Source organism: Tetrao urogallus (genome assembly GCF_951394365.1).
Source record: "Tetrao urogallus genome assembly, chromosome: 8".
Lineage (NCBI taxonomy): Eukaryota > Metazoa > Chordata > Aves > Galliformes > Phasianidae > Tetrao > Tetrao urogallus.
In genome coordinates this window covers 21,606,534-21,633,775 of record NC_136821.1, presented here as the reverse complement: position 1 = coordinate 21,633,775, position 27,242 = coordinate 21,606,534, and the positions used below count along the sequence as shown (strand labels likewise).

Sequence of the window (27,242 nt, the reverse complement as noted above, 5' to 3'; positions counted from 1 at the left end):
CTGTAAAAATAAATCTGTACCTGCTATCTCTGTATTTAATTTTCTTCTGACAAGAAACAGCTCTTTTCAGTGGAAACAGGTCTGCTCTCAACTCCTCACTTTAAAGAAAGCTATTCAAACATGTTGCTAGAAGCTGCAGAAGTGTCTGTGGTAGCCATTTGTTATTTGATATTAACCTTCAGAAATTCAAAAATGAGCTGACTGGTTGCTGCCCTTTCACATTTCTTTTGCACTTCATGCAAAACGTCATGCAGAACACTTCACATTCCCTAAATATTGGCTTGCTACTGGTATTAATGTAACGCTGGTCCTAATGTCTGTTTTTATACAGTGTGGGAAGGGAAATATTTTATTTCTCTTGAAACTAAGATTTATGAATGTAAGTGTAATGCTTTTGGGGGCAAAAAAATATTAGTGGAGGCTGGAATATGCCAGTAGGAAATGGATTTTTATATTCAAAATGAAGCTTCATGGGTGTTTGTGTGTAGTGCAGTTAGTCTCCGAGCTCTAGAGATAACTCCTGTGGCTGTTTAGTTATGGTGGGAAGGATAGGATTTGTCTTAAACGCATGCTTGGAGGATGACTGAAAGTTTCAGTTTTCAATGCGTGTGTCCACATGTTGAGCAGAGCTATGGTTTGGAAACCATTGGTTTGTTTCCTTTGAGTTTCTGGCACTTTACCCAGCAGCTGTTATCATCTGAACATAGCATGTGTTGTCCCCACCCCACCAAGGAAACCTTAGAGATTTGTCATTCCTACTCAGAGTCCCAGAGGAAGGAAATGCTAATGCTGCTTCTCAGCTGCAAGGAGAAAAGGTCTAGCACTTCCTAAGCTGGAGGCTGTGATCCACAGGCTGTGAATCCTGCTAGGTCACTAGCAGAAAATAAGCAATGCTTGTCTAGTGACTTGGCAGCTCCTCTGTACAGAATGAGTGGAGAAGAAAAGAAATAGCTTACTGGGAGAACAAAAAACTGCAGCATTCTTACTGATGACTTTATCAGTGTGAAAGTTTTTAAGTTCTTCAGATACATGGGAACAGAGGCAAAGTATGTTCTTCAGTGAAGACTGGAAAAAACACATTTTCTGTATTCTGTGGTACTTTAACTTGAAAATGATGCAGTGGCTCACAGTAACTGTCCAGGCCAGCGTTAGAGCTGAGAAAGAAACTACAACTGTTGCCTTCTTTGTGTCCTAGCCACTGGAACTAAACCTGTCTTCTAGTAAAAAGAGAAAATAATTGTGATATTGACAATGTTGACCTCCTAACTTTTGCAGCACAAGCACAGCTCACGTGAGCTAAGCAAACTGTTAAATTGGGTGAAAAGAAATGCTCCATTCTTACTTGGAATCATTCAAAACCCAGAACAGGAGCTATGTGAGGTACAAATTTGCCCTTACATACTCTCAAGAGAGTTGATTTGGTACAGCCATATTCCAGGCCAGCCTGTGATACTTGTTTCATTCTTTATCTTTTATGATTGTGTATACATGAACAACCAGACACTTGAATTGAAATAGTCACTTAACCATAAATATCAGCTTTGAAAGCAGTGGTCCTAGGAAGCTGAAGTTGTAAAACAGCACCAGAACAAGTTAGTTACTACTTGCTATGTGTCCATATTGCTGTCAAATGATTTGGGCCATCTAACACTCAAGTTCATGTTTGTTATTTTTTAAACACATTTTCTTGTAATATCATACAACCAATATGACAGACATTTTAGTACAGCCTACATAATGCTTTCTGCTGTTAAAGTATGAATGCTAATGTATTTAAGATGATATGGTTATTTCTTGATTTAACTTTATGCTGTGTGAAGTTGTACTTTTTTGACACTCTTGCCCTTGTTTACATTTTATTATTTTGGGTATTCATTTTAAAATGCAGATGACATCAGTGTATCTTCACTTAAAATGTTTTCGACTGCAGCAGTGAGATAGTCTTTCCAATGCTATCAGTGATTCTCTGGTAAATGTGGAGATGTGTGTTAAAATGATGCACTGTATTGCTCTTTGTCCTGCTCAAGAGTCTACAAGATTACCTTATTTTTGGGCCAACCAACCTAGTTTTCTCAAACACAGTACTACCATAAGGTGCAGAAAAAAGTTCATTTCAATTCAGATGTTCAAAAAATGAGGAATTGTAGAATTCTCCTTCAAAGTTGGAGTGCTTCAAGTTGGAATGGGTCCATAGGGATCTCTGAGTCCAACTCCTGGCTCCACATAGGAGCACTCAAAAATTGTACTATATGACTAAGAGCGTTGTCCAGACGCTTCTTGAATTCCAGCAAGCTTGGTGCCCTGACTACTTCCTTGGGGAACTGTTCTCATATCCCACCACACATTTGAAGAACCTTTTCCTGATAGCCAACCTGAACCACCACTGTTACAACCTCAGGCTTTTTCGTGTTACTTTATCACTGGTCACCAGAGAGGAGGTGAATGGCTGCCCCTCTCCTCTTCCTCCTGAAGAAGTTGGTTTTCTCTTCTCTGGGTTGAATAAACCAAGGGACTTCAGCTGCTCCTCATATGCCTTCCCCTCTAAGGCCCTTCACCATCTTTGTAGCCCTCTTTTGGACACTGTAATAGTCTTATGTTCTCTTTTGTACTGCGGCCCCCAAAACTGCACGCAGTATTTGAGGTGAGGCCACATCAGTGCAGTGTAGAGTGGAACAATCACTTCACTTGGCTGGCTAGCAGTGCAGTGCTTGATGCACCTCAGGATGTGGTTGACCTTTCTGGCTGGCTGAGTACACTGTGTCATTGCACTAGACCAGTCACGGGACTCTTCCCACTAGGTTCTGCTTCTGTCAGTGATGTTGTGGCTTAGGGACTGAGCCAAGGTTTCTAGCTCTTGCTTGTTCCTCATCACGCACATTGGTGTGGAATCTTTTCAGATGTACTCTGTTGTACCCAGCACCTCACTGAGTAGATTGGAGGATCTTACTAACTTACAACCCATCTGATTGTAGTGTGCTTGCCAGTAGTTTATTACCAGCAGTGTAGGTGTGTGCCAGCTGAGCTATTGCTTTCACTCCAAACCTTGGCATGCTGCCCTTTAGCTCATCTCTAGGGAGCATGGTTTTATCACCTTCCCCTTTCAAATCTAGCTTAAAGCACTCTTGATGAGCCCTGCCAACTTCTGGAATAGAATACTTTTGCCCCTTTGAGACAGGTGTACTCTACTCTAATGGCAGAGGCAGTCTTGAGGCGTGGCTTGCCCTAGGCAGCCCCTTGGAATTGATTTAGTGCAAGCCACTAAAAACCTGTAAAATCAAGCAGAGGACAAGAATAAAGTACAAGAAAGATTTCTTAATGTTGTAAGGTATGAAGTGGGACAGAGTTGGGTAACGTAGAACAGCAAATGTTGCATCTACTCATTTGTGAACTCCATCGAAATAGATCACTGTATAAATTTAAAAATTTTGTTTATGTTTACATCTCCCCTTTTTTCCTCCTTGGTGTATAGTACTATTGAAATAATAACTCTAATATATATTTTGCTCTGTGATGTAGGTGTTAACAACACAGTTACAGCATGAAAACGTGCGTCGTTTATAACTTTTCTCATAGTACCTCCTGTGTGCTCGTTGAGTGTACAGCTTGTTTCTGATGCAACCGCACTGCTATGTTTTGCAGAGTAAGCTGGGTGTGAGATGCTTAACCTCAACAACTCTGAGTATTTCATTATAATGCCTTTTATTCGCTGTGAGCTGAAATAAGAAGGCTTTTGGGCACTGCAATGCCATTTGTGAGATAAAAGATCCTTTAATTTGATATTTTCTTAAGTAAAGCTTTAGAAGGCCAGTGTAGAACCTAGTGTGATTGAACGTGGTCATCAGGGAAATATTACGTTTATAATTATTTTGTATGTAGGCAGTAAGAAGGTATTCTGTATCAGTATGTAATGTTTTGTGGGCGTCTGTAACTCTGAAATCTAGATTTCTTTTGTTATTACTTATACTCTTGAAGCGCCTATAGTGATCTTACTTCTGAGGGGGGCAGTTATGTTTCCTAGCATTGGTTTAGTATATGACTTGAAATATGATCCTATTTCAAGTTATTTTAAAGCAAAACGTGTTATCTATATTTCTTTTAAAATGAGAACACTTAGCTGAGGTGCTCGTTTATAGCGTTTTTGCTAGCAAGCTGAGAATAGGAAGGTGTAAAAGATTACCCAGGTTCTTTTATGTAAGTATTTCTACATTAAAGATGGTAGGGAATATATCATAAATTCACAGAATGGCTTGAGATGGAAGGGGACCTTAAGAAAACATCTAGCTCCAACTGCCTTGCTGTAAACGCCGACACCTCCCACAAAACTAGGTTTCTTAGAGTCCCATCCAACCTGGCCTTGAACACCTCCAGGGATGAGGCACCCACAGCCTCTGTGGGCAACCTGTTCCAATGCCTCATCACCCTCTGAGTGAAAAATTTCAGCTTAATATCTAATCTGAATCTCTCTTCTTTTAGTTTAAAGCCATCACTCCTTGTCCTGTAACTACACTCTCTGATAGAGTCTCTCTCCAGCTTTTTGTAGTCCCCTTTGTGTACTGGAATGCTGCTATAAAGTCTCCCTGGAGACTCCTCAAGGCTGAATGACCCCAATTTCCTCAACCTATCTTCTTCATAGAAGAAGTGCTCCAGCTGATTCATACAAAATTGATTCAGTAAAAATAAAAGCGCGAACACAGACTGGTCATGGCAGCAGGTAAAAAGTTAGAACTAGCCCTGTGCCATGGAGCTTCTGCTCTTCTTCAGGGTGGATGTAGTCTCTGACTTTCAGCAAATCTGCATGGGGCTAAAGGTGGGTAGAGGGGAAGGAAGGAGTGGTGATGCCCGTACTAAAAATAATTAGTTGTTTCTACGTTAAGCCAGCAGCTCTAAGAAATGAGGTTGAAAAGATGGTGTTTTTGGGACGTGGAAAGGATGTTTGATGGGTTTTTTTGTTGTTTTTGTTTTAGAAGCTGCAGTCTGATTTGTAGTTGCTAATTGAAAATGATTTATTTTCAAGAAATCCTTAGCTAGCATAAACAAACAAACAAAAAAAGCAGTAAGCACTTTACTTAAATGCCTCAGGCAAAATGTATAAGGATATGGAGCTTTTTAGTAGTCTGGATTTGATAGTACTGGCACCATCTATTGGTCTCTTTCAGTGAAATCACTTTGTGTTTTGAGTTTAGTCTCTTGAACATCATGAAATCCACAGTCACGCAGATACTGATAAAATAAATGAAAATAGCCATTCACAGTGGAAAGTACTAGGAATAAATCTTATTTACCTACTTACGTCATGTTTCTGGACAACTGATAGGGTAGGATGTGGAATTCATACGTTGTTTCTTGGAATATTCTAGTTCCAGGCATAGGAAATCTTTATTTTTTTTTTTTTAGTAGTGAATATTTTATCATTAAAAAAATAAAAATATATATTTTTAAAAAGGAAACAATAGCTAAGTGAAAACTGGTTGTTCCTTAAGCAGAGAGGGAATTGGGAATAAGAATTCTGAGAAAAGAATATAAAACAGTCTTAGAAAGTGAGTGTAAGGACAACAGGATTGAATGCCTGTCAAATGGAAATCTAAGCTGAGACGGGTAGTTTCTTAGGCAGATAAAGTGACACAAAAATACTGAGCATTGGGAATGTGTTTAAAATGATACGTAAAAGGAATAAAATCAGGAGAACAAAGTTGGGCAAATGTGCAGCGAGCTAAATTTGGATTTATCTTTGCACCTCTGCTGCAGTGCCACACAGCTATATGAAACAGAGGTGTACAATGCAGGGCATATCCCTTATTGTTCAAGCTCGGTTTGTTAATCTTGCTTGTTTGATGACAGCTTTTGCAGTCCAAAATTTTACAGACAAAAAGAAGGAAAGCAGCCCTACTCAAATCCTAATCAAATCAAAGAACAATAGTCTTTCTGCCTTTCTTCATAAAATATCTGAGAGGGAAGAACAGCCTGTACAATGGCAGGACAGGTTTCTATTCTGTTAGTATTGCAGCTTAAAGACCAGATATCCTTTTTCAGTTTGTGAAGTTTTTACTGGGGAGCATCAGGGTGCATTCTGCTTTACCTTGACTACTTAGAGGCTACAACTGGAAGAGAGGCCTTGTTTTGTTTTAAACATTTACAGAGCTGGGTGGAATAGTTTATAATATAGGCAGAAGTAAGCCCTTAAAACATCAGTAATTTCACACCAAAGATGGCAGTGGCATAATGATTTCTGAATACATTTCAACTACCTTAAATCAAATGCCCTCTGGTCTGCAGTTCAACAGCCATATCAATATTGATACCTTACTGTTTTTCCTCTGAGGCACAGGATGAAGTATACATGAACTTGTTTGGAAGAACCTTTGTTTTGCTGGAAGCAAAATGTATCTGTATAAATAACTCATACAGACTTGCTTATGCACCCGTTTTGTATATACAGTTTTCCCCTTTTTGCCCCTCCATTTAAACAAAGCTTTATTTAGATACACAATTGCCTTCATCTCAGATTCAGAAAACGATGTGATTTTCAACATTAGGGTGCAGGATGCTGTGTACTTAGGTGTAAGATCAACATCTTTCAAAATTTACACTGCAGCAGATCACTTCTTTATTTCTCAGTGGATGTTGCTCACTGTGTGGTTCACAAAGCTGTTCTCACACAGAGATCATTTAGACAGTTGTTCTCAAATGTGGCGGTGTTTTCATTTATTCTTTTTTTCTATGCCATTCACTAAATTCACCAAAGAGAGAACAAAATGGCATCACCTGAAGATGTAGTAAAACTACTCAAGGCCAGTTGCAGAGAAAGGAGGAAAGGCTATGTAGGTGCTACCAAAAGCGCATGCTTCTGCAGCCCTAAGTAGGAGAAATCTCTGAGCATTGACTTAGAACGCTTCTCTGGACCAGAGAGTGAGATACTTGAGGCAAGACTGTAATCACAAGCTTAGGAGACACTGTTTTTGCTTGAATTAAGTATTCTTTTGTCTGAAGTAGCCTGTAACAGATAAATCTCTAGGTATAAATAACCTTTACAGCAAATAATTCCTGTACTTTCTGTGAGAGAAGATAGTGGGATGTTTTTCTGTGTCCAGTGGACCTCATGGATCAATGACCATATTTCTTGTGCAGCCAAGTGAAAAGTAGTGCTTTATCACATCAAATAGATTACTGTCTGCAAAATAATATTGCAGTGTGGTTTTTTATCAGCAGAGAAAACCCAGTTTTCATGACATCCTGAAGGAATCCCCAAATCCTCTATGCTTCACAGGCAGGTGCTTTAGGTACACTGTGATCTGGTTATACCAGCAAGATCTGGTCCCACAGTCCCAGTTTATAAATATCTTTGCCTGGAAATCAGATAGCAGCATTTGCAGGTGTGAGTCATTAGTGCAGGAGACACAATGATGTGTGGAATAAGCATGGCTCACATCCAAACCAACCCACACGCTTTCATCAGCACCTTGAAGTCTGCAGCACAGACAAAAATTGAATTTTTCAAGTCAGTCTGCTACAGCCTACCCAGTCCTAAAACTCAAATGTGCAGTAATAGGCAACACAGTGCTTTTCCTCATGCTCTGTCAGCCAGCAGTGCTCAAAAGGCAGTTTTGGAAGACAGTAAATTATTGTCTTAGTTAATTGCCACAATTTGAACTGAATAGATGAACATCCCTTCTTCACCAAAATATCTATTCTTGATTATTTTTATTTCTTTTAACATAAGAGATGGCATTCTTTGTCGCATTTTTTTCAATAACAAAGACTTTGGATTTCTTAGTGCTATCAGTGTCTGATTAAAAAACACAAAAAAATGCTTTTGAATTAGTGGGAAGAAGGCATTTACAGTCCAAGCTTATATCATTTGGCAAGGTAGTTATTAATTTTTATTTTTAATTAATTTTACTTAATTTAATGAATCTTACTCATACTATTAGGCATTGAGGTTGTAGTATCAGTATTGTTGCCACAGTTTCTTTGAATTTGCAATACAGAAGTGAGTATTTTAACTTTTTTAGCCTGGAACCCCAGACTAATCCACTTGTAAGTTCTAAAGAATTACTGAACTGCTCAAGCAATTACTTTGTTATACTTTAAAAAGTTCGTTAGCTGATAGTGGAATCAGTTAATGGTATTCACCTCCCTGACTGCAAAGTTAATGGAGTCTATAAGGAAGAAGTTGGCAAGTTCCAGAAAAGCACTTATCATAAGGTGCTGGTACTAAAGAGAATTCCAGATGTCACCAAAGAAGGGCAAACAGGAGATGATTAATTCAGAAATACATCTGACTTACCTCTAACTGGTCTGGTACCTTGTGCCTAATGAGGACTCTGGGCAATTGAATTCAAAAGGGCTTCAGGTTGTTGGGTTTTGTTTGCCTTAATCTAGGAAAAAGGAGAAGCGGATTATTTTTCACATAAAAACAAGGTTTTATTCTGAAATGGGTATGTTTTCAATATTGCAAATTGAATCATTGTTTATCTCCCTAAATTGCACATTTTACTATTTGCAGGATAATCCTTGTTTTCCCTGTATGCGTTCTTTTCTAGCACTTTCTTTTACATTTGTGTCTCTAAATCTTACCAAAATACTGCATGTATTTGCTTTGCTTGTTGTCTTTAAAATTATGATTAGTATTCAAAGTGCTATGCAGAGATTATTTCTTTCCTGTTTTTGTTGGACATTCTTGTGCATGGGTAAAAGAGCAAGGTGTTGAGACTTGGGTGTTCTGATAGATGTAGAACAGGTAGAGAAAGTAGAAAATTTCAAAATGATCAGGCTGTCTAACAGATTACATGGCTTCACAGAAGTTCTGTTAATATTTATGCTCAGCTTCTTCCAACTGGCATCTGTCTGGAAAAGGGTGAAATATATTTTAATGTTAGTCTTCCTTCTATGAAATTGATACTGCCTGAGCTGATGAAAATGTCCTTCAGGCATCAACTACATTTCTACACCTTTAAAGACGACAAAATTCTGTAAATTATAACCGCTCAAACCCAAGTTAAAATGTCAGAGATACTACTGCAGGCCCATAGTGATATAAATGAGAGCAGTATCCTTTTCTGCTGTTCCTTTAAACTATGCTTGCAATGAAAAAATGTAGATAATATAATTGCTCAACACATTGAAGTAGTTTAATTTTTAAAATACTTTTTTTATCTATATACTTCGTGATGGTCTTTCAAAAGCTCCCTTTGTTTGAAATGGCTTTTCTTCCCCTTGTAATTTAAGAAATTATTCTAACCTTAGACTACAAAGAGTTATACTGTCTATATTTTACAGATACTTTCCTTCTAGCAAACATTCTGTTACTTTGGATGGAAGCTGTTCTAAAGAAATGTTATGAACGTACACTTTTCATATACGAACTCAACATGAAGGGAGTGTGAGCTGCTTTTTGTAGACAGGTTTGTAGGCTTTATTTCACCACTTCACGTGAAATGTTAACACTCATAATGCGATAGGCAGAAATTACACTACATACTGTAAGGAATTAGGTCTAAAAATACCCTAATATAAACTAATTCAAATTATCGAGTTAGCTTGGTCAAATTGAGATCACAACATTGTTGAATTTGTCCAGTTGCATAATCAATTCTCCCAGTGTGATAGTTTCAGTACTTTTACTTCATGATAAAGAAGAAATATATTGCTTTTTTTTTTTTTTTTTTTTACAAAATAAAAAATAGACTGAAAATGCATTATATTTCTTAAAATTATTTTTCATCTTAAGAAATGGAAATAAGAACAGGAACAGCTTTCTCTGAATAAGTACATGGAGAGCAGGCAAGCATCACCATTATAAAGTCCCATGACATTCAGTAGCGATGATTAATCATTAAATACACACAAACTGAAAAAAGTCAAATGAAGAATAGCGCTGGCAAATTTCCCAATCTTCAGGAGAAACTTAACTAAATAACATAAAATGTCAAAAATACGATGCAATTTTGTTTAGTAGTCATGCTTCTATATATCATGAAAGTTCAACAAGGTGAATAAACACAGAAGCATCTCAGCAGGAAGAGAGATGGTGTGGTAAAAGTAAGGGTCCCTTATGCTGTTATGTTGACCTTTTTACTATTTCCATTTCTTCTTTTTCCATCTGGGTGTAAAGCTTTTGTAGCCTATAAAATAATAGAAATGCTTTGGTTGGCAGGAGTAATGTAAGGGAGCACATAAGGAAATACAGTTAGTGTGAGTCTTTTGCTGTCTTTTAAGCTATTAACTGAGTATCTGTCTCATTTGCATAAGAAAACTTCAAATGCTCTGTGAAAACAGAAGCAAACCTTTCTATCCCTCTTTGGAGTAATGCTTCAAACAATAGGCAGTCAGAGTAGCTAACTTTAATTCCTACCTGCTAAAATTTAACCCAGGGAATCTGGTTGGTTTTTATATGAGTCTCAGACTTTGGTATTCTCTTCAGGGGTTCAGCTAGAAAGGGAGAACTTCTACTGAGAATGCCTGTTCCTAAAGCAGGAACTCAGTGTGGCAAAGAATCAGACCTCTGCAGTCAGTTCTTACAGAAACATTAGCTCTGTTAAAGTTCAGTATGAAAAAAATGACTGTGTAAATTTTCTCCAAAATCACAAGGCTCCTTTTGAAGTATATGAGAGAAGAATAAAGACAGAGTAATACCACCATGATGTCAGTGAGTGCTGCTATATATAGACGAGCTAAGTTCTTTTTTTGGCTAAATTGCACATGGTATTTATGCAACAATAGGATTATGTTTTGCTCACAACTCACAAAAATGCATGCCTGCACTCTGACTCAAAAGACAATTTAATTTGTAAGAAAGATGAAAGACATCTTTATTCAGTCTTGATGAAAGCCAACAGTCTGTAGAAATGGTTTTCTGTGCGTATACTTCAGTACTAAGACTGCATCGAGAAGTGTACAAGTATACCTTGTTCTCATTTTTGATGAGAGTTTGGAGTTGGTAACTGAATTGTAAGTAGAACCTGAAAATTACATTCTCAAGGAGTGTATGTGGAATTTACTCATTTTTTCAATACCATTTAATTATCATTATAGGTTATTAGGTATAGTTCTCTACCACAGATCAAGTGAAGCAATCTGGCGAGGCAAAACAGAAATCTGCAATTGTGTTAAATGAAAAATCTGCTTCAGAGTGATGTCTATTAATCCTTCTATACAGATTTAAAGTTCTGATCTGGAGCTCTGTTTTTTTATCAGTGATAGTATCAGTCTTATGCTCTTATTCTACAGTATCATCTTAGTTCTTATGCAGTGACATTTATAAAGCTTTTATAACTATGTCTTCGAGCAGGTGGGGTCCAGTGATTCAGTCACAATGGGATCCAGGAGCTTTTCCCTAATTTTTACAAAGTCTTTCTTTGTGACCTTCTTCATCCCCATAGATAAATCAGTTAGTCTTTCTTTGGCTCAGTTTTCCTGTCTCCAGAAGAAAATTATGACATGATATTGCTGCTGCTTGTCTTCCAAAGTGCTTTGACATACTGAGATTTAAAACACTGCAGAACTGCCTGCCAATGCTCTTACACAATGGCTGTGGCTCCCACACCTGGGGACAAGTCTCTGGTGGCTCGTCTTCCAACAGCAAAGAGCAGCCAGGCACTAACAGCCCCTCTTGTCTCTTTGGAAAACATTACACAGGTAAAAGGTTCTCTGTGAACCCTATTGACTTGACTTTTATTAAGGTGATGGTATAATTTGAATGCATCAAAGATGACTGACGTTCAGTCTTTGAAGGACAGAAAGTTAATTGCTGAGTAGGTACTGCAGTTCTGAGGACATTTGTGTCTGTCCCATGATGCTGTTCATTCATGTCATTTCAGAGGAACGAATAAAATCTGCCTAGTGCTTCTCTTATCAGGCTGTACCACAAAGAACGATGCGCTGGCACCTTTCAAAACCAATGGATGGAAACACTGGAAACAATTTCTGTGTTGATTTAATGAAATTCTGACTGTATGTAGTCATATGTTCACCCCCACCATCCAGTCTTGGGAGACATCCCAAGCCCTTGCGGTGAGGAGTCTCCATGGCTTCTGTAGTACAGAAGTGTGTATAGGTTCACCTGTTTGATCATTTTATGTTAGCTTTGCAGTTCTCACTTGGGTTGCTCACAAGGTGTCTTTTTCCTAGCTTTCAAGTTTGATGTGCCTTTACCAAGCTCTAGGACTGAATGCTGTTTGCCAGGCATGAAGCTTACAGTTGCTTATACTGTGACTGCAATGCTCCTTCTGGCAATGCTCTTTTATCTTTGACTGCCACCCTTACATTTCCTCATTTTCTGCACATCTAGCTTTAATAGAACCACTCTTCTTCCTTGTCTTACTCTTATCATCCTCTTGTCTCTGATTTTCCTGCTGAAAGTCTGTCTTAATGTCACATATTGAATAACTGAAGGGTAGCTTTAAAGTGCTTGCTGGGACAGAAATTATTACTGGGCATCACCGATGTAGCATGTGTCATACAGGGAAAAACTTCTGATGAAAATAGATTGATCTCTGAGAATATGAGATCACAAGATTCAATCCTAGAATAGTAGCCATTTTGCGTATGTTTGAATTTTGGGTGGTGTCCTAGTCTAGCAGAAATGCTCTCATGGATCAGTTTTATCTAGGGCAACGGCATTTCGTATGAGATATTCTGTGGAAATTTACAATGAAATTTATTGTTTTTTTTCCACTTTATAACAACTACTTATTCAATGCAATGTTAAAGTGTTTAAATGCGTCATATATTTGTGTCATATATTTCTAAGAATAGTTTTAATAGACCCTGACCATGTTTTTGTGTGTATGACAGAAAATTCAGTATGGCTTGTTTAGATTTTTTGAGCTTTGTCTCCTGCTGGCGATGGAAGGTATGAACAACGTTTAGCTGCAAAATGGCTGGGACAAGAAGCCTAAAAATATCTGTCAGAAAAATGAAATAGGATTAGTAGATGTGTATAGTTCTGACTATAAATAATCTTACAGGAGTCCACTGTAAATCAAAGTAGATGTGTTCATTTGTTTCTTCACCTCACATCTGAGGTGCCCTGCATAAGAGAGAGAAGCTGAATTTTGTGCTGTAGAAACTGGAGGGCTGTGAGGAAGGCTGGAAAGGCTGAGGCTGAACCTGTACACACTGTGCTCGTGCCCTCCGCAGCCCCTTGGCTCTGTGTGCAGTAGTCTCCCAGTGCCGCAGCTCATGAGAATGGTGACCTACATAGAAGTCAGACTTATTGCAGTTTTAAAACCTGTTCCTGCAGGCAACGTGTGTTGTAATCTGTCTAGTGACGCAGTTATCTAGTTTGAATGTGTGCCAGTAATTATCTGAGGCAGCCAAGCAAAGAGATAGTGCTGAAGAAATGCTCTTGCGCTCCTTTTCAGGCTGTTTACAGCCACCAATTCCATGTTTTGATGGTCAGCTTTACAAGACTGAGATGGTGCCATCTGTTTGTGAGCATTAGGGCATTCTTATGGCACTGCACAAATAGCCACACGCAAACAAAAATTTTTAAAAAGGGGGAAAAAAAACACTGGGGCAGTAGAAAATTGATTCAGGAGACTCTGTAGTTCCATGGATGCGAGCGTGAGCTTATGAGCTGAGCTTGTATGCCTATAATTCATGGGATGTCTCTACCAAGCAGAGGTTTAGTCCATGCTTGGAATGGAAAAATAATTTTGAAAACTATTTCTGGGAGCTGAAAACCTAGGTGGTGATCAGGTTTTTATCAGAGCATGGGTAGCCAGGGACTGCGCAGTTGGCAGAAGGCAATGGAGTTTGACTGAGCACTTGTGCTTAACCAACCATTTTGCAATCAATTTTAATTTCACATTTTCAGAATTCAGTAAAATATTTCATTCATTTCAGGAACCTATTTTTAGCATTTCAGGAAATGTTTGAAGGGGCAGCTGGCTTCCCTGGCTTGTTTTTATGTATATTCATAAAACATTTCCAACTTTAATGTAAAAATATTTACTTCACAGGGATATTTTTCTCTTTCTAGGAAGCCTCAATTTCCTTGCTTCCTCAGCCTCACCAAATAAACTGTATAAAAAGTGCCTCCTCCAATCCCTGAAGATGAAAGTCAAACCAGACAAGTGTTCACCGAGAGTTTAACCTATAGTTTGTGTCAAATTGAGTACTCTAGCCTTACTGAGAAGCTTCTTATCTCCATCAGATACCCAAATTGCTATCTTTTGTGACCACAGACAGAAGGATGCTTGGAGCATGTTGATATCCCTGAGTTAGATTGTATCCATCAAATAGTTATGGTACTGGGTGCTCTGTGAGAATGCTTAGTGCAGGCAAAACAGCCTGTGGGGGAGGCAAGGTAAATGTCATTGCATTTCACTGAAGCTGAATTCAGGGCTGCTTTCCAGCCAGCAGATGAAGCTAGCATTTTTACCTCTGCAGTGTGCTGCCATTGCAGCACTGGCTGTTCTTCATGATTAGCAAATAACTTTCTGCATTGCAGGTTTGCATGCATACAGCTTTCTCATCTCTATCATCTCTGTCATTAAAAATAAAAGGATACAGTGAGATCTACAAATTATGTTTCAGACTGGTTTGTAGTTGATGTAAAGCTTGTACTCTGAGAAAACTGAATACCGAGGTTAGGAAACTAAAGGCTTTTTGTACCTTTTCATGAATAGACAATTTTGAAACTTTATTACCCATAGGACACCCGATGAGAAAATAGCCTTATTTCAAATTTTGAAAGCGGGAGCTAGCAGAGAGTTTTCTGGGGGCAGCAGAAAGAGGAACTGTCAGTTCAGTAAGGCACCATCTTCCCCAGGCTGTTTGAAGGATAAGTTGGTTGCTCTGAGCCCTGGCATTATCAGAAGGAGCTCAGCCTGGTCCTGTCTGTTCCTTATGATAATAAGGTTTATATCATGCATGAAGTTACTATGACACTCAAGACCAGATCACCAGAGAAAATCCTTATTTTAGCAGTTAAGAGAAACATTGCGAAGTATCTATTAACTTAAATTCTGTCTGTATGTTGGCACCAGTGAAAAGCCAGATGATGAGTGCTACATCTCAAGGCACTAGGATAGCTGTCCCAACACTGACAATTGTGAAGCCAGATATAGAACTTTTGGTCTATAAAATTGTGATTATGAACAGAGGAACCATGTGAAAGACTGTATTCTGAAATTCTGAAGCAGAACTGGTAGGCTTTATCTGCATTTCAGATCTGATGCCATAAAAAAAAAAAAAGAAAAAAAGAAATAAGTGCACGTTTATTTGCAGTCTTCTTGTCCTGGATGTTAATACAGGGGAATTTTGTAATGCTTTGACTTCCAAATATCAAGCTATTGCTTCAATAGTTGTTTGCTGATTTACAGGTCTAGCTTTGGGCATAATAGTTGACAAATATGTGGAGATACTAAAACCATGAGAATATATGCAGGAAGGAAAAAGTAAAAGGTGTCAGGGCAGCCACTTGATCTCTCCATTTTATTTTTCCAGAAAGGATGCATCATCTTTGGACCTTGGCTAAAAATGTTGCTGGTTGCACAGTAGAATATTGCAGCTTCCAGTGCTTATGCTGTTTGTTCCCTTGCTATTTGTGTTTTTGTATTCCTGGTATAAGATGTCCCATAAGAAACTAGTAAAATTTAGAAATGAAGAGGATGAGATATTGAATTAATGCCTATTGCTTTACCTTCTTTCCGTAGAGGGTTTCTTGCCCTGATAAAATATTGAACATTTTGTGAATGAATGCAACTTCTTAGCTTTTGTACATCATTGTGAACTTGAGGCAGCTGTAGTTGCTGAAGGTTTTGTGCTTGCTGCACTGTTAAGTATGAAAAAATGTGTCAGGTTACCTGGTCCCTCTATGCCTAAGTAATTCACAGTATAATGTTGTTAATCTGCAGTTATCTGAATGCCTTCTATTTGGCACTAGAACAAATAGCTGTCTTTTCTAGCATCTCAGTAGGTTCATTAGATTAGCTTGTTATTTGGATTGAACATTATTTTAATAAAATACAGTATTATAAATTTACTGATTTGTTTGTTAATGTGCTGCAAGGTACCATGATGAGTCATTACAGCTAATCTTATTTGCTGGAATAAATGGACAAGATATATCTGGTGAAGCTATATTCCTGATGTTTTTATATTCTGTCTATTTGCTTTCTTAGCAATTTGCTTTGTTTAATAAATCTGCAAGCTTTCTTCCTCTCATTAGTTCAAGTTAAATATGGAAGGAAATTTCCTTTCAGGTACACTACATTTTCCTTCCAAAACATGATTTTTAATCTCCTTTAGGCAAGGGGAAATAATTTTATGAAAGTGGATATGGACTGTTTTTTTCCACAAATCCCACACAATGTTGTTTTTGCATTAGTATAATTGAAACATGCAGCACACTCCAGCTTTAGTCTGGGTGTCAGTGATACCTTTACAAGTTCCAGCATCATCTAGGCCTTATTGTATAATAAAACAATTTGATGAAACCTGTGCAGAGCTTGTGTGGCCTGCCCAGTTCTATGGGAAGAATCGCAGGGAAAAAGAAAACAGCTCCTTCTTGACAAGATCATCTCTCAGAAGCAAATTAAAATGACCATGTGTGTTATCTGTGCCCATTGCTGTGACATGCTGCATAACAGTGTATCCCTGGCCAGCTATAATCTGTCTTTTCTGTACAATTTAGTCGTCTTCCTAATTTATTTGCTGTTATCAAAAATCAATACTACATTACCAAAGCATATGAATTGTGCTTTTATGTTATTATGAGTAAAATGCTTCTGTTTAAGGAGCCATAGCAATAATCAGCAGGAAGGGAAATAGGATTACAGTGCATTACTATTCTGTAACGCAGTATGTTGGAGCACCAAAAGGTCTCTAAAAGCATACCTGTAACTTGAAGGGAGGAAGAAAGGGTGTTATGTGCCATTTCCTCTGCTCTTTCTATTTCCTCAGTTCTTTTTGTGCATTCCCTTCTGAGGGAAAATGCTCAAAGGGAATCTAGTATAACAATAACAGTTCATTACAGTGTGCAGCCCAGGCAGAGAAGAGTTCAGTATTGTTACTTAATTTGTTTGGATTGTCAACAGCTGTAACATCAATAGGTTGAGATGCTTGCAAAGACTTCCTTACTCTTAAAACATTGCAACATGAATGAGAAAGTCTTGAGTACTTAAAGTCAAAATGTGATAAATGTTTTGTACTCTATTCTGTAATTTTGGATTTTAAAAAAAAACTTCTTTAAAATTCAGTTACCATTAGAAATGTCTATATTTGGAATGGTATTATAATTTGCCAAAGATTCTTTAGACAGCAGTTGCCTTTACAGTTCAGAAAGTAGGAAAGAGGAATGACAGTAGGCTTTTGTTTTGACACATGATCTCTAGTAATAAACAGTGATAGTTGATTTACTTGTTATTACAGGGTAGTTCCTCTCTTTCTGACAGTTGATTTTATTTTTTTAATACATTTTTTCTTTATACATTCTTTTCTTTAATACATTTATTTTCCTCTACTGATTATAGTTAACAGTTTGATACTTGGTGTCAGTTTTAGTTGTGATAAACTTTACGCAATTAGCTTGAGTTATGAAAAGGATGACATAAGTCAGCAGCTTTCCAAATCTTGACATTTCATGAACCAGCATTTCATGGATGTTGCTTTCCATATAGGAATTGGAATTTAAATTCTGGAAAGTGGTGTTTTCCAAGTATTGTATTTTCATCTTACTAAAACTTCTCATATGCTTTCTATCACCTCGACATCACATTATAATTGAATAAGAAGTTCCAGCATGTGGGCAATTAGTACTAATTTTTACTTTTATTTAATAAAAGAATATATTGAGTCTCACTATGATATGTATTAATTATGGCAAATTATTCTCAGTTAATTTTTTTTTCTGTTCTGTAGCTCTTCCTTGGTCATCTTTTACTTGACTGTGGTGTTTAGTACGATTACAAGAAAATATAGTAAATTTTTACTTCATTTTGTAAGTAAAATCTAAGTTGGAATAGGCAAAATTATCCCAGAGGAGTTCTTATAAGAAAATGACCCCTTCGGTGATTTTGTTTCAGAATTTCTTTCATTTCTTGTACTCTTTCCTGCAGACCTGTTGTGATAGTTGACCCTTTAATTACCAGTTTAATTGCTGTCTTTCCACAAAGATAAGGGTTAGTCAAATCTAAGTATGTAACTCTTCTTTAGAGGGAACCATGGTGGAGAAAGACTGAAGTGTTGGCAAACTAGCAGTATAGGTGTCTGTAGTAGGAAGACTGCATATATTCTGACAGAGTGGCAGCTATGAAAGTGCAGAAGTTAGAGGATATGAAAATTCTCTTAGAAAACTCACATTTATGCAAACACAAATTTAGTAGACCCGTAGTCTACAGAGTGCTTAAGGAAGATGAAGTAGAACAGAAATTGCTGCAGAGTGTTTTGGTTCTTCTGAGTGATTACAGCTCTATGTTGTTTTTTGTTGGTTTTCTTTTTTTTTTTTTTTTTTTTTGCCTTAAGTAGTCTTAATAGCCTGCTTCCCTGAGTTAGCAATAACTTCCTAATTAAATGAAGCTTCAAAGACAAAATGCCAGTTTTTCAATGCCAAAACTTCTCACGGGAGAGTACAGCTTGCAGTTGGTCTCTCAGTTGACAAAGACTGGTGAGAAGGTTAGCTGCTGTAACATTATTATTATTTTTTAATTGGAAAGGATCTTCCGCTTACAAATTTCATTTATTTATGTATTTGATAACCAAAAAGGAGGAGGTCATACATGCGACGTGAAGATGATGATGGTGCTATGGAAATGATAATAGTTTTAAAAATTAAACGGATATGCCTTCCTTTGTGATGATACCATTTCAGTGCTTGCCTTATCAAGCATTTTGTCCAAAGGCATTAAGGTCCATTGAAGCCTTGTATCTGTCCTTCCTTATATTCTGCTAACCACCCAGTGATCTCTTCTTTCACATCACTTCACGTGCACAGAGGGGCTTATTGTAAGTTCATAATGCTCCAACTCCCATTGGCGTGGCAAATGTTAAGGCTGTCAGCAGCTATAAAAGCTACTTCCTACACTCTGAACTGCTCTGCACTGACTGCTATAGGCTTGTTATTTTTATGTGGCTTCAGTATGTTAATATTATTAGTCTTTTGTGCATTGACATCCGTGTGAAATGTGCCAATTCTACAGGTGTTCAGGCATTTGAGTAGAATAGTTTGTGTCACTCAGAGACACTTTAAAGTATGGTCAGCTTGCATCTCAAAATATTTCCCAGTCCCTCTTATGCAGTCTTTCTTAATGTATGATCATGCATTAAGCCCCAACTTGGTCCTCCCAGAGGACTAAATAAATATGAATTTTCTTGCAGACCTACACCTTGCGATTTTTTTTTTTTTCTGTTCATTTCAACTTAATTTGCCTTTGATCTCTCTTCTCTGGAATTTTCTTGAGTGTATCTTGAACCTCCTTTCCCACATTGAGAAGACAATCAGCTCTATGACCTAAGAGTTTTGGGATGGATGTGTTTTGTTATACTCTGCTGGTATTCTTCAAAATCTGTGTCCTCTAAAAATCAGCAGGAATGTGACTCAAGATTGCTGTTCTCATTTTTTCTTTAGGTATTAGAACAAAGGCAGACCAGAAAAATAAGAGCAATACTTTTACTGGAGAAGCTGCAGTGTCTACATATTTTAATATTGCCTTCAGAAGACAGTTTCTAGACTCAAAAATCACAGTTTTCCAGTCAAGCCATAGGAGGGCTATGAACTCAAATGCATTTTTCTTTCCTTGCAGTTTGATCTTTGTTCCATCAATTTTCAACGCTTTGTCTGTGATGATTTTGCTTGTACTCAGTTATCTATTGAAGAGTGAGTGGTCTTGAGACTTTCCTGAGAGATGCCACTTATGTTTGTCTCTTTGTTAATAACACAACTGCCTAACTGCAGTTGTTTTTAATAGTGGGACGTTTCTTTCGGCACTAGGTGATGCAGATGTACCTCCCATTCTGTGGGATTGCCATATCCAATGCCCAGCTATTTGCAGCCTCAAGGAAGGAATATGACAGAAGCAGGGTGAGTAACAAAATGTAAGTAAGTTGCTCCAAAAGTAATGCCTCCTATTTATTTCTATGGAAACTATCTTAGATACAAAGAGCACAATAACACTATTTGATAGAGCAAATTGTCAGATACAAAATGCTATTTTTTAACGTAGACAACACCATCAGCTATGCATTTTTGCCAGTGATGAGAAAGAGCCTGCATGCTATGCTGTTAAAAATCTATATAGTTGACAAGATCATGGCTTGTCTTCCATGTTGCTGTGACCACTGCTGAAACACCCACTGCTTCAGTGTATTCACATCTGTTGTTTGGTCTCCATAAACAATTCAGTAAGCATCAATGAGTGTCAGTGCTGGTCTTTTTCTGCAAGGAGGAATTCAATGGCATACCTTTGTTTCATATGCACTTCCATTTCAGGCACCATTTTAACAGACTGCCCCTCTACTGCCATCTGTCACGGCAACAACATGTAATGGAATACTGGCAGGAAGGTTGAAACTACTGCCATACCAGCAATGTCCACCTCTGATGTTGTGGACCAACATAATAAAATAGGAGGCAGTGCTTTTTTGAGCAGTCCTCGTGTGTTGGACCAGTATCAAATCTTCATCTTTTGTTCTTTCAGATTCCAGATTTCAGACTTTTTGCTAAGCAGACTGTCTTAACTACATTTTATTTCCAAGGATGCGTTTCCAGCAGATAGCAAACTTTACTAAGGCAGCAAGCAGGGAACGTGGGAGGAAAAGCTCTTGGTGGTATCTGTTGTTTCCTGATGTCAGTTTCTTGTTTTGGAGTACTGAGACAATTGTACTGGTGACAATGCAGTAGAAAGAGTTACACTGGCAGTGATTCAAACTCTAGTAAAACTCCAGAAATATCAAAACTTCAGCATGCTGGATTTGTGATATTCAATTTGTGTGTGAATAATTTAGATTCATCCTTATAAAAGTAAACAAGCAAAGACTTGTATGTGAAAGATTTCAACAATGTGGATCAGCATAGGTATGTTACTCATGGTTGCTGATGACATGTGAGTTGGGATAGAAGGCTTCAAAGAAGTGAGAGTAACAGTGAGCTCACATGCCCTTGGCTTTTTGGTGTGACTTTTATTTTTTTAAGAAATGAAATTGTGATTCGGGAAGTTTTTTCCTGATTTTTCACACTGAATTTTCAGTTGAAATGCCATCTGTAGTGCCTAACAAATCTTACTTCACAAAGCTGGGGAAACTACAGTGGGGTTGGTCCTTGTATCGAGCACTAACATTTTCATTGCTTGGATTTTAGTGCTTTTCATGTATGGAGGCTAGTGATTCCCACTCAGCTGAAAACTAATAGCCCATTCTAATAATGTGTAGATGTAAGTATTGTTAGATATTTGAGCTTGTCTTTTTTCCAGCTCCAACTAATGACTTCTATATTTTGGGTGTGGAGGTGTGGAGGAGGCTTGGAAAAAAATGCTTTTCTGCCACTGTTTGTGGCGGTGATGGTTTTTCTTTGTTTGATGTTGAAACAAAATTTTTTGAGCGCTTAGAGATATAAAATTTGCTACAGATTCCCAGTGTTCTGGACACAATGAGGAAGCAGCATTTAATCTTTTGAGAGACATTCTTTCTGCAGAAGAATATTTTGTATGTTCACATTTGTCATCAGAAAATGGTAAATTCTGGTGAGTGGGTGCATTAGGAAATACAGTTGGAGATGCAGGTATTTTTTCTTAGTGCTTCAGCCGTGGAAAGCATAACAAATACTTGTTGCCATTTTACAGGTATATGGTAATCTGTACTTATGTTTCTGACCTGTTGATGGTCTTCAGCTTTGGCTGATGATTGAAAATAGTTGGCAATTAAAATGTGATAGTTAAACCCATATTTTGGCCTCCCCATCAATGAGGACATGAGTAGTGGCAACTTTAGCAACTGTGATCAACATTTTGATGACCACTGCATTGGGATAGCTAAGGCCACTAACGCTTTTATGCTTACCTAAATAGGCAGGTTTTCAGTTTCAGTGCCATTAGCCAGAATAAAGGAAAGAGCTTTGGACCTTTTTTGAACTTGTAGGAAAGAACGTGACCCATTGTTTTTGTAGGTGATGAAATGAGAAGGGGAGCTCTTCAATTTAGGTCACTGTATTTTGCAGATAAATTATTAGTGGTAAAAATGGGATCAGAGCTCTGTTGGAATATAAAAGTATTAATATAATCTTTTCTCTCAAATTTTGAATGTATGAAGTTGGAAATAAATGCACTAGCAAATTCACTGTATCAAATCAAGTAATTCAATCCATACTGCATACCTGGGGGGTTGCATTCCAGCCATTGTTTCATTTTTGGACCAAAATGAAAGTTCGTAAGATTCTCTTTTTATTGCTAGGAGTTGAACTGTGGTCAGTTTTGAGTATAGAGATGTGTACTTACTTATTTTTCTAGATGCTCCTCTGACCGCACACCACTGACTGTTGTCATAATCGTTAAGATCTTTGTGAATGAAGATTTCACTTACCACTCATACTAAAATCAAGACTGCAGAGATTGACTCCTTGCAATGCTCCATATATTCATGTATTCTGTAACCAGTATAAGAGTTCTGTATCCTTGTATACAGGCTTTACTGGAAGTAGTGAACGACCTCTTTGAAGAACAGACTGACTTAGAGAAGATTGTCAAGAAAATAATGCATCGGGCCCAGACTCTACTCAAGTGTGAACGGTGTTCAGTATTACTTCTGGAAGATATTGAATCCCCTGTAAGTGTACCTGTACCTCTTGTTGAAGGTATGAAGGTATTAATATATGAGTTGTGTAGCAGCTTTTTTTGTACTGTGGAGAAGCTGTTTCATATTGAATGTAAGCATTGGATAGCAAGAATTCTTTCAGCATATAATTATTCAATGCAAGTTGCATACAGGTACCTTTATCCAGTACCTGTTTGAAGGGAAACTGAAATGTATTTTTGATTCCTTCTGTTCATGAAAGGCATTTAATGTGAGGCCTGTAAGTTACTGAAGAATCTATCAGTGTTATGACCCAGCAGTTTAGCTGTCCTTTGCATTTGCATTTGTGATGGAATTAGTGCTTACTGCAGAGCAGCTAGGAAGCAAGTGCTTCTTCGATTTGGTTGGTAAAAAATAGGGACCTGATTTGTTCTCAATTATTTATTTGCTTGGCTTCTTTCTTTCATGCCATAGCCACTCAGAGGAAGGAAAAATCCTGCCTGTAGCTGTGTTCACATTTACCTGGAACTTAAGACCTTTTTGATGTTTTCAGGCTAATACCTTATCAAACAGGTGGCACCTGCAAGCAGTTTTAGAACTGTACTTGTGGTAGAAGGAAGCATTTGCATTGAGCAGGTGAATTGAAAACATTACTTTCAACGTTACTGAAGTATTCTTGTTTTTTCCAATAGCTCTGTCAATTTGATCAGGGAATAATTACTTCATTGCAGAGCTCTTAAGTTGAGCAGGTAGAGGTAAGCCATATGAAGCTATCTGTCCAAAGTTGGATTTCATTTTGGCATGAACCTTTGCCAGGATGCTTTAAATACTGCCATTCATAGGGTATGAGAGCCTCTTTTAGGAATGTAAACATTGTAATGATTGTTGTAATCAGGAGTAAAGTAAGTGGCTACGTTTAAATTAGTGTCTCCATTCAGGGTTTTGAGCACAGTCTTCCTTTGTTCCTACTGATGATTAAAGCATTAGTTGAAGCATTCTTTTCTATCCACGTTTCTTCAGATTCACTGACTCTGTAATTGATTTGCTGTGCATCAGTGAGAATCTAAATGATTATCAAAGAATCACAAGATTGTGTATATGGCAGAAAAACTATTTATTTCCCAGAGGAAAGCTATGATTCTCATTTCATTTAAACTAATAATAATTAAGTACTTTCCATGGAGTGTGCCCTAAGTTACACAAGCATTCATGAAAGCATGACAGAGCTTTGGATTTCATGTATGTTCTGCTATGTAATTTTAATGTTTCTAGTCTTTCTTACACTAACCTCCCCCCACATTTCTTTTTTAATTACATGATGTAGTTCTACTACATTTCTGTTTGCTAGTATATCATTTTTATTTTTTGTAGAGCAGTAGTATGTTGTGTTTGTAGCAGACGGTGGATGGCATTTCATTTTTTTTCTGTTCTTAGTACTTCTTCTACCACTTAACATGCAGGTGTTTTTTTTTTCCAAACTACACACAGTCTACTCATTCATCTAGACCAAATCCTGAGATGCAGACAGCTGAGGTATTCAGATAAGCCAAAGAACAACAAACCCTTCTGTTTTTTTAAATAATCATAAAACTGAGGTTAATTTGCAATGGGAGAACAGCATCTTAATGCTCATTTATTTTTATATATTTATATATATTATTAAAAATATATTCATATATATTTTTAATAAAGTGACAAAGCAATTATTTTCCCAATTTCCCTATTTCAAAGGGTTAACCTTTATATCAAAATGGATCTCCATAGACTAACTTAATGCTAAGCCATGTCTAAAATATCATCCATATACAGCATGAAAAACATTTACAATTCAGAACTGAAATGGAAGGTGAATGTTCCTTAGCATCTAAAACCATTATCTATGTTCTGTGTTCCATCAGCTACTCTTAAAAGGCTTTGTTTGTGTACTGTTGACACACAAGTTCAAGGAAAAGAGATTGCAATTACTGCAAACGCATATTTCTGTTTATTCCCCCCCCTTCCAACCTCCCCCAAGGAGGGGGGAAAAAAAAAAAAAATAGATTTAGGTAAAGCTCTGTAGTTCATGTTCAAAAGAGCTCTGAAGGGAAGCATACTGTTGCAGAAATGATTTCTGTTCTTCATAATTCATTAAGCTATCATTTGATTTGGTATTGTTTGTTTTATGAATGGTGTGTAGTACATTTTTACATTAATTCTTCACCGAGGAAATACAGATTTAATTCTTTGTTGTAGGTTCATTGGAGAAATATATGGTTTAAATACAGTAACTTTACATTAGTGTTTACTTATGTACTTGTAATTTTAACAACAATTTTAAATTCCTTTTGCTTATGTGACAGGTAGTGAAATTTACAAAATCCTTTGAGCTGCTATCTCCAAAATGCAGTGCTGATACTGAAAACAGGTTGGTGCTCATGTCTTCTATGGTAATAGATTGCTTTATATTTTTCAGTTTAAAATTTGCTTGATCTTGGTTTTATTTTGTTATGAATCTTTAGATAGATTTACTTTAAGAGTGTCAGCCTACTGTTTTTACTCAAACAAGATTCCTTTTTGCTTCAAATGAAAAACAATGAAAAAATGAAAAACAATATTAACAATAAATGTTAATATTGCTATACACACTGATATAACGTTATATCAATATCTCAAAAGAGAAGACAGGAAACTAATGATGATTTTTGTTATTGAACTTGTGGAAAATACACAAATGTTGTTTTGCATGGTAAGAGCTGAAGTAAAAAATTACAATTTTTTTTAAATTGTTTGCTGATCTTATACAAAATGCTTCCTTACAGTTGCATTGAAAGGTTTCCAGTAAGATTTGATTTCTGTTCTTGTGAAGCTGTAAAACCTAAAAACCTCACAGAACATGCATATGCTAAAAATTGCATTCCTGTGAGTAATTCTGGTGTGGGAGTCCAGTCAAAACAAATGTATGTTTTGCTTAATAGGATCTGTTTTTAAACATTGACAAAGGGCTAGCTGTAAGTAGTAAGATAACTATTTATGGGATTATTGTACTAATGCTTACAAGATAGTATAACTGGAACACAGAAGTTCACATAAAAGGTCCTAAATATCAAATAAGTGGATGAAGTTTCAGGGATATTGTGAGAAGGCTTCTCCCGTCTTTTAAGACCCTAAATCAATGATTAACTCATATATATTGAATGCAAAATAAAATGATTCTAATTCTAGATTATAATTTTCCATGTGAAATTGTTGCCATAATGGTGTAAGCCTTCTCTCCATCTTGCAATACACAGCAGGCTTGAAGATGACTTTGTGCTTTGCCACACACATTTTTTTCAAACAGCCTTTGAAATATATTTATGGATAATTTCCTGCCTTTAGTGCTTTTCTTATCTACTTCCAGTGTGGTAAGAAATTGCCACTTCATTAAGGTTAATGTGCATATTGTCCTCCAAATTATGACAGGTCCTAATTCTTAAGGTTTTTCGTAGATTGTTGTCACGGAATTACTAAATTTACTAGCTGACAGCAGAGTCCAGGTCCACAGAAAGACAGATAGAAACTAGATCTCTTGTACTCTACCAACCACTGAAGAGATGGATTCTTGAGACAAAATAGGAAAGGAAAGCAAGTGATTTAAAAAAAAAAAAATATCACTTTATAGGTTAAACATGAATAAATCTGTTTATCCATCTGGGAGCTGTAATTTAGTCCCTTTGAGAAAGAGCATCAGGGTAGCACCTGCTCTTTCCTAGGTCAATTAAATGGGTGACTGTACATTACTTTTGTTAGGGGTCAGAGGTGTGAATCAAGAGATGTGGTTGTTATTCCTGTTTTTATCATGCTTGATCAGTAGCCAGCTTAGTCAAGACAGTGTAGACTGGTGTGAAAATAACCAAGCTGGCTTGTTTCTTGTTACCATAGTTATGTTAGCATGTTACCAAAAAGCAATTTGTAGTAGCCTGCACTGCCTGTAGTCGATTGGCTCAACTTTTAGTTAGAGAGATGAATAAACACATGCCAACTATTAGTAAGATTTATAAAGGTCTATTTCTGTGCATTTTAATGTAAAGACTGCTTTTCTTTTATTTTTCCATCCAGTGGGGGGAGAAACTGGTTTTACGAAGATTGAGTTCGGACTGGCAGATATGATGTTGCATTTGGATCTAGCACAGGCACAGCTTGAGTTGTTGGCACTATAGTGGGAAAATAAAGGTTATTTAGGATACAGAACAATGCCAGGAGCCCTTGGCATTTGAGCATTTCTTCTAGTGAGTTTTGCCCTTTTCATTTCACATTCCATGGACCTAACTAATGCAGTGTCGTGTAGGAAAATAAATGGCAAGATGAGTTTCTTCATCATGACTCCAATGGAGATAAATATTACTATTTTGAAAATTTAGTGGAAATATAAAGAGGTTATAACTGAAGCCATTCTCAGCCTGTAAGTTTTAATTTGAAGGAGGGAGAAACTCCAAGGACAACATAGTGTTTTGGTTCTAACTTTTCCTCCTTTGGTTTTAGAATAAATTAGCTTATCT

At 37.1% G+C, this 27,242-nt stretch overlaps 1 protein-coding gene across 1 annotated transcript in view; it reads left to right on the top strand.

Moving 5' to 3' along the window:
- PDE11A (phosphodiesterase 11A) overlaps positions 1-27,242 on the top strand; it is a gene marked incomplete at both ends in the record, with an annotated part of 121,549 nt that overhangs the window by 32,921 nt on the left and 61,386 nt on the right. The window contains 3 exons of the mRNA XM_079538828.1: positions 19,934-20,023; positions 22,618-22,758; positions 25,065-25,129. Coding sequence (XP_079394954.1) covers positions 19,934-20,023; positions 22,618-22,758; positions 25,065-25,129 — 296 coding nt within the window. The remainder of the gene's footprint in view (positions 1-19,933; positions 20,024-22,617; positions 22,759-25,064; positions 25,130-27,242) is intronic.